We start from the raw sequence: 16,934 nt of genomic DNA, 5'->3' as shown, positions 1-16,934 counted from the left end.
GCTCACCTCCAGAGAACCTGACGCAGAGGATCTGGGCGAGCCCCACAGGTCCAGGTGGTTCGAATGCAGGTGGTCCAGCTTTGGGAAAATTTGGCTTTAGAGGCCGAATTACATATTTATCTCCTGGCCTCTTAATAATTATAGCACACAAATCTTTGGAGAATAATGCAAGCTGGGCAGGGAGCCAGACGGGCATCACTCTGCGCTAATTGCTCACTTCTCCGACATCAGGCCAGGCGCTTAGTCACCCGGGCCTCTTTTGTTCATCTCAAGCAGGACTCAGCCCTCTGGGACAAATAAGAAGGCTCTTATGAACGCGCTGGGCAGGGCGGTAAAAGGTGACACGCAGTCAGCCACACTCCTCTGCCACGTAAAAGCTGGGTGACATTGACCAAGACCCTCAGCCTCTCTGTGCCTTAGTTCTTTCAGTTCTGGAAGGAGAATCAGAGTGTGGTTCTCAACCTTCCCAGTGCCTTTCATTCGGTCCCTCTTGTTGTGGGGATCCCCCAAGCATAAAATTATTTTCGTTGCGACTTCATAACTGTCATTTTGCTACTGTTATGAATCGGGCCACCCCTGTGAAAGGGTCATTCGACCCCCAAAGGGGTCGTGACCCACAGGTTGAGAACCACTGCCTTATAGGGTTGTGATGGCTACATTACACGAACTAATAAAGTGTTCAGAGACATGCTTGGCACACCGTCAAAGATTCCTAAGTGTTAGTTGAATAAATACAGCATCACACGGTAGGAATCAACTGGCTCTTTCCCCTTAGATGGTGCTGGTGACCACACTTTCCATCCAGACCCATCTGACTACGGCGTCCCTGCGGGAGAGGGGAGACTCAAATTTCCCTGCCTTCATGGCCTGCCCTATGTGGGGCAGATTTACTCAGCGTCCACCATCGGTCTGTTCGTTGGTCACACTGTGGTAGTGCGCACATTGTTATAATGTGGGAAGCTACCACTAACACCATCGAGTTGATGCTGACGCATAGCGAGGCTACCCCACCCCGTGAGTTTCCGAGACTGTAAGTGTTAATGGGAGCAGAGAGCCCCATCATTCTCCTGTGGAGGGGCTGGTGGTTTCAAACTGGTAACCTTTCCGCTCACAAACCAATTCATATCCACAATGCCACCAGGGCTCCAGGATGTGGGAAGCTAGGTCACTAGTATTTCAAAGACCAGCAAGCTCACTCAGGGTGGAGAGGATCCAATGCAGCTTCCAGAGCAAGGCAGAAGACTTCTGAACCTGGGCCGGTGAAAACTGTATGGATCCCAAGAGAGTTCTGTCTGATACAGGGGAGCCCCCCAGGGAGGAAGGTGCTCAACATGCACCACAGGAACACGGATGAACTCAAACACACCAACCATCATGAAGACGGCACGGGACTTAGAGACGATTGTTCCTTACACACAAGGTTTCCATGAGCTGGAGCTGAAGCAGTGGTCACTAACAACACACCGAGCACATCTTACCGCAGGGCTTCTCAGCCATTCCCAGTCTGTAGTGGATGGGCAACCCCCACCCCAACACACACACACACACACACCCCCGACTCACCACAGGAGTTCTACAAGCCCCTGCTGGTCTATCCCCTGGTCAATGAGCTGAGACAGCTGAACAGACTGCGGGGTGCTACAGCAAAGGCAAATGGCTCCAAGCGTCAATACCTTTTCAGCGCTTAAAGTGCTGTGAATGGCTAACAACTCGCAGGCATCCTTGACTCCCAGCCCCATCCTGGAGGACGTCCGTCTTCGCACTGGACACAGACCAACCAGACAACTTGGTGGTAGTGGTGGGGGTTGGCTCTCTCTCTCTTCACTCCTGTCCCTCTCGGCTGCCTGCCCTTGTCCTCCTCTGTCGATGTATTTCTTATGTCTTTATCCTCACATCCAACCCAGCCCCCTGGTGAGCTCCTGGGGCCTAGGACAGCCTTTGAAGTTGCAGTAGATGCTCTGGTGTCCCAGGCCTGGCACCCACCATCCCCCAGGGGCTGCGAGAGCTGTGTGGGCTCATCAGAGCTGGCTCCTTCTCCTGAGTGCTGCTGGCTGGCTGGCAGGGGCTGTTTTGTGCCAGGCTCACATTCCTACTCTCACCCTGCACTCACCACCCGGCGGCCCAGAGCCCGTGGTGGACAGGCACAGTGCTACCCAAGGTCAGTCTCACAGTCTCAAGGAGGCAGTTCACCCTCCAGAGTCCCCTGCAGGATCAGGCCAGTGGGTGCACCCCTACTCACTTGCCTCCAACTCTATTCCCTCCCTCTTAGGAGTCAGCATCCAGGAAACCAGAGCAATCTGAAGACCTGTCTCGGGTGTTGTGATAGTATAGCATTTAAGAGAGAAGCTACCCTAGACTTGGACTCCCCCGTCTCAGCAGCTTAAAACCCTGAGGACCAGCAGCATCAGGTTGCCCACGGACTACATGTTTTCCAGGTCGACAGAACCTACCTGTTGCATTAGACAGGGCCAGGGATTCCATGGAGCCCCGGGGGGTCTGCTCGGTGGGCATCATGTCCTCAGTGTATTTCAAGGAACTGATGGGGTGGCGGGTCCGACACTGCTGGGTGGACAGGCCCTCTTCCTCTTCCTCCTCCTCGTACTTGGGGACTTGGATGCTGCCTCGGGTTTCACTGAAGCTCTGGTTGGACATGTCGCTGTAACTCTCCTGGGATCTCAGCCGGCCTGGGTAGTAGTCCTCGCGGCATTCCTTGATGAAGCTGCCCCCGTGTCCCTTCATAGCCAGCGACGAGCTCCTTTTCGGGTTGCTGAAATGCTTGCCCCACATGTCAGGCTGGGCCCCGGCCCCTTGGCCTCCGGGGCTGTAGGACGTTCTGATGTTGCACTGGCTGAGAAGCTGCAAAGGACTCTGGGCCTGGTTCTGCTCCATCTTGTTCCCATAATGATAGGGCTCCTCCCGGCTCCTCCAAATGGGGTCCCGGTTGAGACTGGGCGTCTGACTGGACAGGCTGAGCAGGTCCATCTGCATGGACAGGGGGTCCACGTCGGCCGACAGCAGGTTGGGGCTCACCTGCAGCTGGCTGTGCTGGGGCAGTACCGGCTCCTCGCTCTTGCCCTTGTTCTTGCCGATTTTGGCGCTGCGCCGGGACTCCTTGGCCCTGGCGTTCTGGAAGGCGGAATCCGATGAGTCGGAGCCATTAGGGTCCTCGCCAGCACTGCAGGCCCTGGAGCAGAAGATCTGGCCCTGCTTGGGGAGGAAGGGCCGGCCCAGGAGGGACTTCTTGCAGTGAGCACAGCAGAAGCAGGTCTCGGTGGCATGCCAGTGCTGGCCGTCGTAGGTCATCTGACCTTGGTCGATCCCTGGGGAAAAGAGAGACACTGGAGAGGCTGATGTGCTGCTCACGCACTTCCACCGCCACACACACGCAGGGCCCTGGCTGGCCTCTGGACTCCAGATGCAGCCCAACACACGGTCCATACGTAAGTCAGTGCCCAGCTCAGCACGTGCCTGATGCCCATGCCCTCCCAGGGGAGTCCCCTTGCTCTTTCTTAGGGTGCCATCTCTGAGCACAGAGAATCCAGATCACAATGCCCTGCGGGGGGCCCCTTCTGCCAGGGACGTGCTTCTCTTAGAGGGTGCTCAGGATCCCCACAGATAATCAAGCACTGCTCAAGGGCTTTGCAGATGGAAACCCACTTGCTTCCTCAATTACTACTACTATCTTTCAGATGAGCAAACAGAGGCATAGGGAGGTTTAACAATCGGCCAATGGCTGTAAAACCAAGCAAAAACAGTACGGGCTGGCAGAAAGTCTGGCTTCTAACGGTGACCTGTACACTGAAGTTCCCTGCCAACCTCTTGGAGAAGTACTCCTGCCCCCCAGGTCTCCTAGTGTGTTCTCCAGCATGCTCCGCCATTATCTCCTCCCCGGTCACCACAGTATTACCAGCATGTGGCATTGGACTGCTAACTGAGCGTATCTGTGTATCATATAGCTTCTCCACTACACTGGAGGCTCTATGAGGTCAGGGCCATTGCATTTCTGGGGAGTCTCCTCAGCCTCGGGGCTGCTCCTATGCTGACTGCATGGAAGATTGATGTCCATCGCCAGTGTAAGCCATTCCAACGGGCAATGCATGACAGTAGTTCAGCGATAAAGAAGAATATGCATTTTAGCTCTCGGTAAAGAAAGGTTTGGCCATGGTCTGTCCAAGCCATTCGCTTCCCACACCTGGGTGTGCCTTATGCAGTTTTGCTAAATGTTTATCAGAGATTCACCCCCATCTCCTCCACCCTTCCTGCTCCTCTCTCAGCATCTCTTCAGGTTGCGGACTACAGCTCCCTGTGGGGTCCTTGCCACCCACCACCCTCAGGCCATGAGCCCCAGTGACTAGTACAGGAGTGGGCATGTGACCTCTGCTGGGGCAGTCACCTGGGACCCCTGCTACTGATTGACACAGGGAGGCTCTCTTTCTAATGCAGTTGGAAGCTGGCAGGACGTAAGGCTCCTTGCCTGAGAATTCAGTCACAAGTCATTAGTATTGGATGGGAGGGGACCTTTTCAAGACTCTTGATGCATGATGGTAAAAATCCTCCCTGAAATGTGGGACTAATGGGAATGCCGCCTTCAGGGCCTAAGAATCCCTGAGGCTGGTCCTTGAAAGAACAAGGGCTACAGTCTTCTCTAGAGAGATAGAGGACAGGAATCCAAGAGGGACTTTCTGTACAGAACAAGAAACCACGGGAACAAAGGTCAAAGATGGAGGTGCCTCATCTTTCTCTTGCCCTGTTCACTGGGGTGTCTCATTGGGAGAGAGGTGGGAGGTAAATGGTCCCATTATTTCCTTTCCAATCTAAGGGGAGTCTGTTTATTTGAAAGCCTGGCCCAAGGGACTAAAAAACCAAACCAAGCCCAATGTCATCAACTTGATTCTCTCTCTCTCTCAAGGACAAAGTAAAACTGCCCCACAGGGTTTCCAAGGCTGAAATCTAACAGAAGCAGATTGCCACATCTCCCTGGTGGGTTCAAACAGGTGCCCTTCTGATAGCAGATGTCAGCTTAGCCACTGTACCATCAGAGGGATTATTAGAGGGGTAGAGCAACCACACAGGCCACCCCAAGGTGGGAGGGGCACTGCGCAAACCAGCTGGCCTTCTTTGGACATGTCCAGGAAGAGTGAGAAGGGGCCAGGGCCTGCCTAAACAATACCGCCCAGAGCTGTGGGGGACCAGCACTTTCTGCCCAGCCCCCTGGGAGGAAGCAGGAGCCTGCTGCATAGGGGGCAGAGGTTGCGAGGGGGACCCCAAGAGTCAGCCAAACTCCATCCTGTGTGGCAGCACTGACTCTGGATACTGAGGCCCCACTGCCTGGGCTCCCATCTCCGCTTTGCCCCTTTTTAGCTGTGTGACCCCCTAGATGGGTTGCTTCATTTCTCTATGCCCCCTCTTCCTCAGCAGTAAGCTTGGGATCATCCTAGGACTCACCTCATGGGGCAGCAGAGAGGATTCAATGAATTCATACGCTCAGAGCGCAGGTACCTGTGTGCGGATCTTTTTGCTACTGTTACTTCTCTTGTGTTTGCATGACGTCTGAAGGCCTGTCTCCCTCTGCTCTGAGGGTCACTGTCGGGGATACCCCCCCAGAGGGAACTCCGAGGCGCTGAGAGTCTTCCCTTGATGCCAGCTCCACTTCTGTTCCGGGCCAGGGGTCTAGAGAGCGCGTGGGAACTGGTCTCCCTGGCTGCCCTGTGGGGAGAGCTACCTTTGTGGGGAGCTTCTACTCCTTAAGGTATAGCAGCCCAGGCAGCTGGGGCCTCATCCACACCCCTTAGACTAGTGAGCGGACAGGAAACCCAGTTCTCTGGCATGTCCTCCAACGGCTGCTTCTGCAAGGAAACTGAGAGTCCAAGGCTCCCAGTTTCTGGAGATGGGGAGGGAGGGGAAGCCAGGTCATAAAGCAGCCCAGCAGGCAGGGGACTGTGCTCCCTGATAAACATCAGCGATGTCAGACGGTCCTCTGAACTGCCGCTGAACCCTCAACATCTGGAACAGGGCTCTGTGCCCAACATCTAGCGTTCCTGTCTCATTCCCGTGGTAAGCCCTTTAAGCACTTCGCAGAGGGTGCATGCGTCCATTGGGGCTACAGCCTCGGTCTGTTTATAGGACTGTTTACTCGGCCCTCTGCGGGCTGAAAGCCCCGTCGCCCTGGCAACAGCCGCCCAATGCAGGGTCTGCTCCCAGCCGCTGTATAAATATGGACTATTTGTAGAGTTTGGCCGGCATTACAGCACCCAGCAACGGTGGAATGCCTAATTCACAGAGCAGGCCCTTTCACACTGGTGCGAAAATTGTGTTTTGTGGCAAAGCTAATCTTTGGGAGGGAAAAAAGAAAAAAAAAAAAAAAAGATTAAAGACAGCATTCCAGTGATGCCAGAGAGGAAACGGCAGGCCAGGGTGCTCCCTGCTCTAGTGAGATGCTGGCATCTTTTTACGAATTTAAGGAAAAAGGAGAGGAGGGAGCTAACTGGTGCTGTTGCTGATCCAGACTCCACAGAGACCCCGTAGCACAGGCCGGCTGGCCAGCAGGGGCTCCGAGGCTGTGGTCTTTACAGGGCAGGCCACCTGACCTAGAGGGGCTGGGTGGATTTGAACCGCCAGCCAATTTGGATTACTCATTGTACCCTTGTGGCTTTTGAAATGCTAACAAAACACGCTGCCATCAAGCTGATTTTAACCCCTTATATATGGTTTCCAAGATTATGAATTTTTATGGGAACAGGCAGCCTCATCTTTCTCCCAAGGGGCAGCTGGTGGGTTTGAACTACTGACCTTTCAGGTAAGCAGCCCTAAACCAAAAAAACCAAACAAACAAATCAAACTCACTGTCACTGAGTTGGTGCCAGCTCATAGCGACCTTATAGGATAAAGTAGAACGGCCCCTGTGAGTTTTCAAGACTGTAACTCTTTTTTTTTTTTCAGATTGAATAAATGCTAATTTGTTAAGATATCTCTCAGCTCATACAGAGCATGTGCATTTTTGTGAAATTACATGAGGAGGACAGGTGAAGAAGGCATGAGAGTTTGTCCTCTCAGTTATGAAGACTAAAAGTCAAAGTCAGAGTGTATGAGGGGAGGGTTCCCCTCCATCTCAGTTGCTAGTAGCTGCTGACATTTCTTGAGATTCCTGGACTTATAGACACCTCTGTCTCCATCTTCACATGATGTCTTTCCCTGTGTGCCTGTCTCTGTGCGTCGGTTTCTCAGCCCTTCTTGGCGGTCCATGTGCGGATGCGGGAGGAGAGGAGGGCAGGAGAGAGCGACTGTAACTCTTTATGGGAGTAGAAAGCTCCGTCTTTCTCCTGAGGAGCGGCTGGTGGTTTTGAACTGCTGACCTAGCAGTTAGCAGCCCAATGCCTAACCACTATGCAACCCTACGACAGTGAAAATAATGGACTAAAAGAAGGAAAGCTAATAAAGCAGCAGGGCCTTCTGAGGTCTGCACACCTATTTTATTTCTCCCTGAATGAAAATTCTAGGCAGCAGTCTCTGGAGAAGCTTTTAAACCTCCCTAGAAATGGGCAGAAGAAATCGGACCACCGATGACAGGTAGCACCCCTCTAGGCAGGCCTCCTGCACACTCAGTCCATGTCTTCTGAGCAACCATGGACTTGCAGACTCAGAATTCACAGGGGAGCCACACTGGACGAGTCAGTTGTACCATTTTCCCAGATGCTGCTCCCTCCCTGCCCTTCTGCACAGGTCTGGCTAGCTGCCTATCGAGATGGGAGCGCCTCCTTGCCTCCCTTGCAGCTAAAAGAAAGTTGTGTTCCTGACTATCTGTTCGGGCCCTGGAGAAACACGAGCTCCTGGGTATGTAGTGAAGGCACCAGGCTGTGAGTGGGTGAGGGCTTTAGAGGGAAGGAGGACAGTGACCCGTGTGCCACCTGACATCCCAGAGTGGAATGCAGCTGGACAAAGGGCTTCATAACAGTGCTGACCCCTGGCCCTGACACAGGACTCTGAATCGGGAAGGCCTCATGGAGTTGGTCTGAGTCTCTTGGCTGGGACTTGGACTTGGACTGCCCAATGACAAATGTCATTGGGCACACAGTAGGTGGCCCATGCACGAAGCTGTGGTTTTCACTAACACAGATACCCTTTCGAATGACTAGTTAATTTTTCATCTGAATAGATCCCTTCAGATGGGCCAAGGAGACAGGCAGTCACTTCTTCTGGGTCCCTGGTACAATCTTGTACGTCAGGACAACTGGGCCCCGAGATGGATGCTTGTCACATCTCCTCACTACAGGTAAGGAATGGGCAACTCCCAACCAGACTTCCTGCAACCACACAAGTCCACAGGCAGCTTGGGCTGAAGGTCTCGCAGACCATGCCCACTGGCAAGCCATTCCCAAAGTGCCAGGGACGGTCAGGGCAATGCATACCACCCACCCCAAGCACAGCGTGATCTGGGCCAGCATTGAAGGGCTTTACAGACTGGGTACCTGCAAAGGGAAGATGATTTGCAGCACATCGGGTCTGTCATTTACTTGGGGAGTTTATACCTTGAGTGATTTGAGGTTCTTTAGGTTTGAATTTGGCTGAGCTTGAGCTGGATTGGGGGTAGGGTGGTGTGGTGTGTGTGTGTGTGTGTGTGTGTGTGTGTGTGTGTGTATGATGTTTGCTAGAAGTAACTTGATTTCCTTGTTCAGGTACTTCCTCACATAGCACCGGGACATCTCGTCTGGCGGACCCGTGACTCCCATCCACAGCAGACTGAGAGGATGACCGGTTCTCTGTTTTAAGGGGCAGGCATAGAACCAAGGCAGGGTCAGGAAGATTGTTATTTGGAGGGTCTGGATTGGCTACTGGGAGAGAGCTGGCCTTTCTCCTTGTGAGAATGAATGCAGGACCTAAGAAGATAAGCTGAACTGAAACAGAGTGGGGGTGTGTGAGGACATTTTTAAACCCTTGATCTGCTTTTAACAGGGACTGCTGGCTCGTCCCTGGCCTTCCCAGAAACATGCGCCAAGAAACCCCCTTTTCAATGTAAGCTAGCATAGGGTGGGATTTTACCACTCATAGCCAAGGAGGCCTAACTCTTCCAGACACTACAGCGATCCAGCCAGATCGGACCAAGCTGAGCACCACGCGCTGACTCACCTATGTGTTGGGCACAGGTGTCACAATATTCGGCATATAGGGACTCGAAGCAGTGGCAGCAGTAGGGCCGGCCCTCCTTCATGATGTAGCGCTGGCCGCCCAGCACCGTCTCACACTCAAAGCAGCAGAAGTGTTTCATGTGCCAGTGCCGTCCCTCGGCTTCAGTGCATTCATCTGCAAAGATGATCTGGAGAGGGGCAGCCAAACGGTCAGTGCTTGAGACTCCGCCATGAGCAAGAACATCCTGCCCCCAAGAAAACCTAAAGGGCCACCCCAAATTAGATTGACGGGAAAGCAGGCCCAAGCTATCAGCTACCCAGCCACAACACAGGTGTGTTTCTTTATACCCTATTGATTCCTGCTTCTAAATTAGGATTTGCTTAAAGTACAGCCAGACCAGACCTGGCCGGGGATAAATCCAACCTCATTTCAAAAGCAGGCAGAGCTTTCTACTGGGAAGAATCGAGCAGCGCCCCACCCTGATAGTCCATGGGCACATTTAGACATGTGCAAACACATCTGCTTCATGTGGTTTGTACACAACGTTTTAAAAATAGGGAAATTTCATATAAACATTTGGAATCCTGGCTTCTCTTTTAGAAACATAGCATTTGGTGATGGCCCAGCACACATTGATGCATGGCAACAACAGACTAGCCCTGAGAGGGGTGTGCTGCTTCCAGATGGGCGGAAATCTCTCCAGTTTGTCAAAGTCCTCACCATTCCTTATTGCCTTAGGAAAGATCACTGCAATGTTCAGCACAGGATAAGTGCTCAGAAGCATCTCAGTTAGGGGTCTCTGGTATAATATGATTTGGGAATAAAATTCAGGGCACAGGTTTCAAAATGTCCCACAAAGCTATAGTAACCAAGACAGCATGGTGCTAGGAGTAGAACGTACCCAAAGATCAGAGAAACAGAACTGAGAGTAAAAAAAACTCCCCAAAACTCATAGGCTTATGGTCACTTGATTTCAAAATGGGTACCAAGGCCATTCAATAGGGAAAGAATCCTCTTTTAAACAAGCAAATGGTAAACACGATACCCACAAATAAAAGAATGAATTTGGACCCTGACCTCATCCCATATTAAGAAATGAAGTCAAAAGTGGGTCAAAGACCTAAACTCAAAGCTAAAACTATTAAATTCTTAGAAGAAAACAGTAATCCATCTTTGTAACCATAGATTTTTAGTTGTGACGATGATTTTTAATTATACCATGACAAGCATAAGCAACAGAAGAAACAAACAGATACCCTGAAATCCATAAAAAGAAAAAAGAGATGTTGGCGCTTTGGAGGACACTCTCAAAGACAGTGAAGGCACCGCCCGGAGAACGGGTGGCAGATCCCGTGTCTGGCAGCGGACTAAATCCAGAATGTGTCAACAGCTCTTGTAGCTCACTGATGAAAGGTCGAAACCCACTGCCATTGAGCTGGTTCTGACTCATCGCGATCCTAGACAGGGTCTCCAAGATGCTAAGTCTTTACGAGAACAGACAGCTTCACCTTTCTCCCTCAGAGAGGCTGGTGGGTTTGAACTGCTGGCCTTAAAGGTTAGCAGCCTAGTGCCTGGTCCACACCACCACCAAAGCTCCTTGATAAAACAACAACGCAATTAAAAAACAAAAGCTGAGATTTGAATAGGCATTTCTCTGAAGTAGATATACAAAGGCCAATAAACGTATGCAAATATCATTATCCATTTGGGAAATGCAAATCAAAACCACCATGAGATGCCACCTGACACCTACTAGGGTGGTTATTATTCAAAAGACAGGAAACAGCAAGAGTTGGCAAGAAAGCAGAGACCTCCCGCTCCTTGCTCATTCATGGTGGGAGGAAAAAGTGCTTTTGCCTTGAAAAAACAAGTCTGGCATGGCCTTGAAAGTTAGTGACTAGTGAACCCTGCGATTCCATTCGTAGGGCTTAAAGCATCAGAAGAACTTAAAGCATTTCACATACGTAAAAACTTGTATTCGTATTCAAGTTTACATTCAGCATTCCTAATAGCCAAAAAAGTGGAAAGGACTGCACTGTCCATCATCACTCGAGGAGTGGAGAAACAAGATGTATCGTTCTGCACAGCTATAGAACGGAGGCTGCTGGCTCAGGCTACAACATGGATAAACCTTGGGAACATTGTAGGTGACAGCTGTGCCCAAGGACCACTGGCCGGGAGGGACACTAACCCGGGTCTCCTGCAGGAAAGGTGAGCATTCCACCAGAGACACCCCAACCGATCTGAGTCCTCAGGCCATACTTCAAAGGACCATGTGACATCAAATCATGGTCTAGACTTTCTTCTGCTTTCAAACCAATCTGCCCCATTACTTCTGGGGACATGTAAGGGTTTTAGGCTACGAGTGGCCCTCCGTGCTTAAAAACCACTCTGGAATGAGGGCTGGCATCTAAAACGTCATGATGTTTGCCCCTCTTTAGGAGTTCTGAAGTGACCCCATGGCCAGGGGATGCCACCCGAGGAGCTCCCGAATGACAGAAACAGCCTGCCGTGGGGAGGCCATGGTTTGGGTAAAGTGGGCAACGGCACGTTGAGGGGTGGCTCGGGTGGGTCCTGCTCTGACCTCGTCGCAGGCGGCGCAGCGCGGCTTCAGGCACTCGGCGTGGTGCCGCCCGCAGTAGATCTTCCCATCCTGGTAGAAGTAGATCAGGTCCACCAGGAGCTCGTTGCAGACGGTGCAGATGAAGCATGGTGGGTGCCAGCAAACCCCGTGGCCTGCGCGCGACGCAAACACGGCGATGTCCCCTCCGTTAATCTGGCCTCCGCACTGCGGGGCAAAGAGAAACATTAGCACCTCCTCCCTTCTCTTTCCTCTTCACAATCGAGAATACTGAGCACAAGGGGAGAGCCGCCACCGCCACCCTCGTTATGGTCCAACACATGCCTGCTTGGCAGACCTGGCTGGCGTGGCAGGCTTCGCTGGCCCTCCCTCTGCCTCCTCCTTTCCTTGGGCCTACTACATGAATCACAGTGGTGGGAGGGCAGCCAAACCCTTTCGCACCATAACCGGCAGGGGACTGCTGCACAAAGCGACCGTCTCAAGAGTGTCCTGAAACTCGAAGGGCCTTCCAGAGGCACGGCATTCCCACCAGGAGGAGCTGGCGGGGCCAGGGCAGGCTGGGAGAAGGGCTTGGAGGGGCCCTGCAGAGTGGGTGGGCTCTGCACTGGGGGTTGGTGGGGGGGAGGGGCTGGGGCAGGGAAGCATGCCTTCCTTGACTGTTGCTAACCACCTGGGAGGGGTTCGCTGTCCAATTCGCAGCGATGGCGTGTGCCAGAATTGCCCCGTATGGCTTTCTAGGCTGCAATCTTTTTAGTTCTCAGCATTCCATATTTCATTTCCATTCTATTTCACCTTCCGCTGATTGCCTGAAGTCATCTGAAAGGCTTTGGGGGGCGCAGGTCCCCATGCCATTCTCCCTGCAGGCATCCCAGTGGATTCTAACCACACTATCCAAACCCTTCAGTCGGCAGCGTAGACTTAACCATGGGACCACCAGGCCTCCTTTCCCCTCAGGAGGCGGCCTTGGTGCCTTTAAGATCCTTTCCCATAGGCCGGATAGGATTGTTTCTTCTCAGTCCCTTCTCTCCCTTGGTTTCCCAAGGCCCTGGCCCTCGCTAGGTAGAGTGAATGACCCATGTTGTCGTCGGGGTGGGAGAGGGGATGTGACAAAGAGCAAAGGGGACGCCCGGAACCAAGGGATTGCTTTCAGAAGACGGTGGGGTTGGCCATGCGCTTCACCCTCTTCAGGAACCTCGCACTGTGACCCCAAGGGAATGGCTGAGTCTGGGCACAATGCCCAAGGAGTCAGGAAGCCATTTATTCCCCCAATCTTTCTCATCCCACAGGGCTTGCGCGGGTGCCGAGCCAGCAGAGACGTCGAAGGAAGCCCCCGGAAGCAGGGTCTGGGAATTCACATGTGTGTGATACAAAGAAAGACTTTGTCGACAGAAAATCCCATGCCAGCCTCCCATGAGGACATGAGTAGAGCTGGATTATACCTACATAATGCCTCTTAATCCGTATCACAATTCTTTGAGGCATGCACTTGTTACTAGATTTTATAAATGACAAAACCTAGCAAACGTGATTTAGTCAGGGTCACGTGGCAGAAACATGAGACAAACATATGTCTTTCTGCCTCTGTACTCTTGGCACCTCTCTCTCCTGCTCTCCCCATCTGCCCATGCAATGTCCAACCTTTGTTCCACCTCAGGTGGGCCCAGCTTAGCTGATAGCAAGAGACATGTCTGGTTGTGGCAGAGGTAAGGTGACCAGATGTCCTGCTTTTGGTGGGACAGTCCTGATTTTTAACAATTTTTCCTGCGTCCCGCGGCATTTTTTAAAAGTCCCGATTTTTGGAAAAAATGCATGACAAGCTAGGGTATATGGTTTTCGGCTGCATGTGGCTATTTCGCTAGGATATGAGTTTGATCAATGGTGTCCCGCTTTACCAATGTTAAAATCTGGTCCCCTTAGGCAGAGGGTCTTGAGCACACCAACATTCACACTGTGCCCACTGATCACCTGTATCCCAACAAGAGTCTCCAGGTGAAGATAAAGACTCTCCTGCCAAAGCTCTGGTTCCTTCCTCTCCCCACATCAAGTAGCGTCCCGACTCCTTCCACCTTCTTGCCTTACCCTCTGAAAGCTGAAACAAAGGCCCCCAAAGTGGCCTCCACCCCTGCTCCCTATTCCAGGTGAAGCAAACGTAACTCTGGTGCCTGGATGGTTCCATCAAGAGCGGAAGGAGTTAGATGGAGTTACAGAGAGAGCAGTGGGGCAGAGAGGTGCAGGACGTGACCACTGACACTGGCAGGAAGGCCAGTCTCCACCCACCTTCATTAAGAACCTTCTCCACCACACCACGTACTCTACTGGTGAGGAGAAGATCAGACACATCCAGGCTCTGCAACACAGGGAGGCCCTGGGGAGAATGCATGGGCCTTCCGTGCGCTTTGCTAAGGAACCCTCCAACCCAAGAAGGGTTGAAAAGGCTTTAGTCCTGAGAACATTCTGGGGGAGAATTTCCCCAGATCTGGTGATCCTGGAGAGCTCCATTTTCTACAGAACTCAATTAAAAAGATGAGTCTATCATATTACGATTCTATCATCATAGAAGCCTATCATATCATGCCCCTGATCAAATCTCCCCATGGCTCCCCAAGACCTTACTTGCAACTTTTCTCCCCTTCTGCCTCCTTGTTCTTCCTAGAGCACAACGGACACCACACAACGGACACCACACACCGGCCACGGGGCTTTGGAGCTGGCTGCACCGTCAGACCCAGGGGTCTACACGAACCATACCTCTGTTCTTGCCAGTCTCGGCTCAGATGTCACTTTCCAGCTTTCTAGGGCGGGGCTTCCCCAGCCACCTGATTTAAAATTCTAGCCTCCACACTCCCAGCACTTCCTAGCCATCTCCCCGGATGGGGATGGTTTTTTCTCTCTTGTATGTATTTGGTTTATTGTTTGATGTCTTCCTCATTAACATCATGCTTTACAAGGACAAGGTGACACTTTTATTGTCTCTTGTTCACTGCTGTATCCGCCAGGCCTAGACCTATGCCTGGCTGCCAACAAAATATTTATTGAATAAATGAATGAGTGAACAGGTGCCAGCACAATCCCTCTTCATCCCCCCCCCAACCCCCCCAGCCCACACTCACCTGTTCACAAATAGCTCCTGTCATCGTGACTGGGAAGGGCCTGACATTGCCTCGGCCCAAGTTTTCCCGTTTCCTCTGGTTACTGAACAGCTTCAGCTCCCTCTTCTCTTCCTCATCCAGAGAGTTGCAATAGCGAACCTGAATCACACAGAGAGTGGCAGAAAGAGGTCACTCTTACTCCTCAAGGTTCCTGAGGCCCAGGTCACAGAGTTTTCCACATTCCATGCATTCCACTGGGTCCTAATGCCCTAGCCATAACTTCTAGAACACCAGGCTTGGTGCCATTTAGGGTGAGTCTCCACCAAGACTGGTGAGTCAACGGAGCTTCTTGACAGTCCCAAAGGCACAAAGCAGTCCTAGTCTAAGATGAGACAAATGTTTGTGACAGCTGCTTAATCTTACTACCTGGCTCTGCCCACACAGATTTAAGCACCCAACTGAAATCAAATCATCTGCGCCTGGCTTTGGCGCCAATGCAGTTCCAGGGTTTTCATTCTCACTATGGATTTGTAGGCCCCTGACACATTGCAGCCACTGTACCCCTGGATACGACACTTGAGACTCAAGGAGGACTTCCACCTAGTGAACCAGAACGTGGTCTGATGCTCATGGCTTCTTTTCTCTCGATCTCATTTTGGGAAAACGGCAGAACAAAGGCTGAGACTGAGGAGTTGGTCCAGATGTTTCGGTGTTCTTATGTGGATAGCCCTGCGTGTTTACCTGTGTGCGGGAAGAGTGGAGCTGCCTGCTAGGCTGTGCGTCAACACAGCAACTCACAGCATTAAAACACATCCAGTGTTTTCCATTCTCTCTACTTATGCACACCTTGGGAATTTTGCCAGCGCCTCGAACCATTATTTACTTAATCATGTTTTAAGACTGACTGGCTTTCTTTTTTTTAACTCGAGTCCACTTATTTAAAAAGAGAGCATATCATGGCTATATATGGAAAGCTGGTATCACCTGCAATAAGTGGAAGGTTAGCCATAAAAATAAATAGAGAGAGAAGAAAACCATCTTGTTAGATTCCAACGATCTGCTTTGCTTATAGGAGGTCCCTGGTGCACTCTGCAAGAGCGGAGACTGGTCTAAGTCAGGGAGGTGTGAGACGCACGTTATTCAACCACTCCAGCTACAAGCAACGTAACAGAATTCACAAGAGGGGAACTTCCTTACTGACATGCTTCAATTTTATTTACGGCCCCGTCCATAGAGCACCCAAAGCCGGACACCGCACTCGGGGAGGCTTGGTTCTAATCCCACCTCCTGCTTCAGTGGCGCTAATCTGGGCAATCAGGAAGGTGGACCCACGGCTCGGGTGCGTTGGCATATAAGTGGTTAGAGGAAAATGTTTGAATGAGGATACTCATGCCCCAATTTGAAACCAGAGCCTTTAAAACATTCTACTTAACAGCATCAGTGTACCTCAAAAGGGTCCGAACCAAGGGAGAAAGAATGATCAAACATTTACTTTAGGATCATCCTTTGTCCTCCAAGGACCCTTGAATGTTCCGATGGTCAGATTCATGGCGTTTCCCCCCAGCAGGAAGAAGCGAGCTGAACAGCCTCTCTTCTCATGCAACCCAGTGAACCAACCAGCCACACCCCGAACAAACCCCTAAGGGCAGACAAGCACAGATCACGTCTCTCTGTCGAGTTAAAGGGGTCGGAACCACCTCCAGCTCCCGTGGCTGTCCCAGAGGAGGACTGCAGTGACCTCCACAGCCACAACACACACACACACACACACACACACACACACACACACACACACACAGTCAACGCTGCTAACATTTTATGGACAAGCTTGTAACGAGAGGCACACCCCTCAAGCTTGTAAAAACCCGCATTCCAGCTTCCAAATTAGTTACCTGGGCATCAGGTTACAATGCTAGCTCTCAGCTTTAAAGGTAAAAGCGTTATTTGTATTTGTCGGATGAACGCCCAGAGCAGCAGCAGGACAGAGGGTTGTGGGCATGCTTTGATGACGTTGCTAACATTGTTTGGAAGCCTTTGGTGGGCTCACTCCTATTCCTTTTACAAAAACAAAAACCAAGCCTGTTCCCACGGAGCCAATTCTGACTCACGGTGGCGACCTCACAGGTTACAGAGCAGAAATG

At 51.7% G+C, this 16,934-nt stretch overlaps 1 protein-coding gene across 2 annotated transcripts in view; it reads right to left on the bottom strand.

The window, feature by feature from the left end:
* Positions 1 to 16,934, bottom strand: part of PRICKLE2 (prickle planar cell polarity protein 2) — a 181,002-nt gene that overhangs the window by 46,433 nt on the left and 117,635 nt on the right. For both annotated transcript variants that reach the window (XM_045289881.1, XM_004702414.2), the window contains exons 4-7: positions 14,815 to 14,952; positions 11,708 to 11,911; positions 9,124 to 9,310; positions 2,451 to 3,320 (exon numbers count right to left, since the gene is read on the bottom strand). In XM_045289881.1, coding sequence (XP_045145816.1) covers positions 2,451 to 3,320; positions 9,124 to 9,310; positions 11,708 to 11,911; positions 14,815 to 14,952 — 1,399 coding nt within the window. The remainder of the gene's footprint in view (positions 1 to 2,450; positions 3,321 to 9,123; positions 9,311 to 11,707; positions 11,912 to 14,814; positions 14,953 to 16,934) is intronic.

This window comes from Echinops telfairi, unplaced genomic scaffold (assembly GCF_000313985.2).
Source record: "Echinops telfairi isolate 266 unplaced genomic scaffold, ASM31398v2 ScPeMD7_31;HRSCAF=116, whole genome shotgun sequence".
In the NCBI taxonomy this organism is placed as follows: domain Eukaryota; kingdom Metazoa; phylum Chordata; class Mammalia; order Afrosoricida; family Tenrecidae; genus Echinops; species Echinops telfairi.
This window is presented reverse-complemented; position numbering and strand designations above follow the sequence as displayed.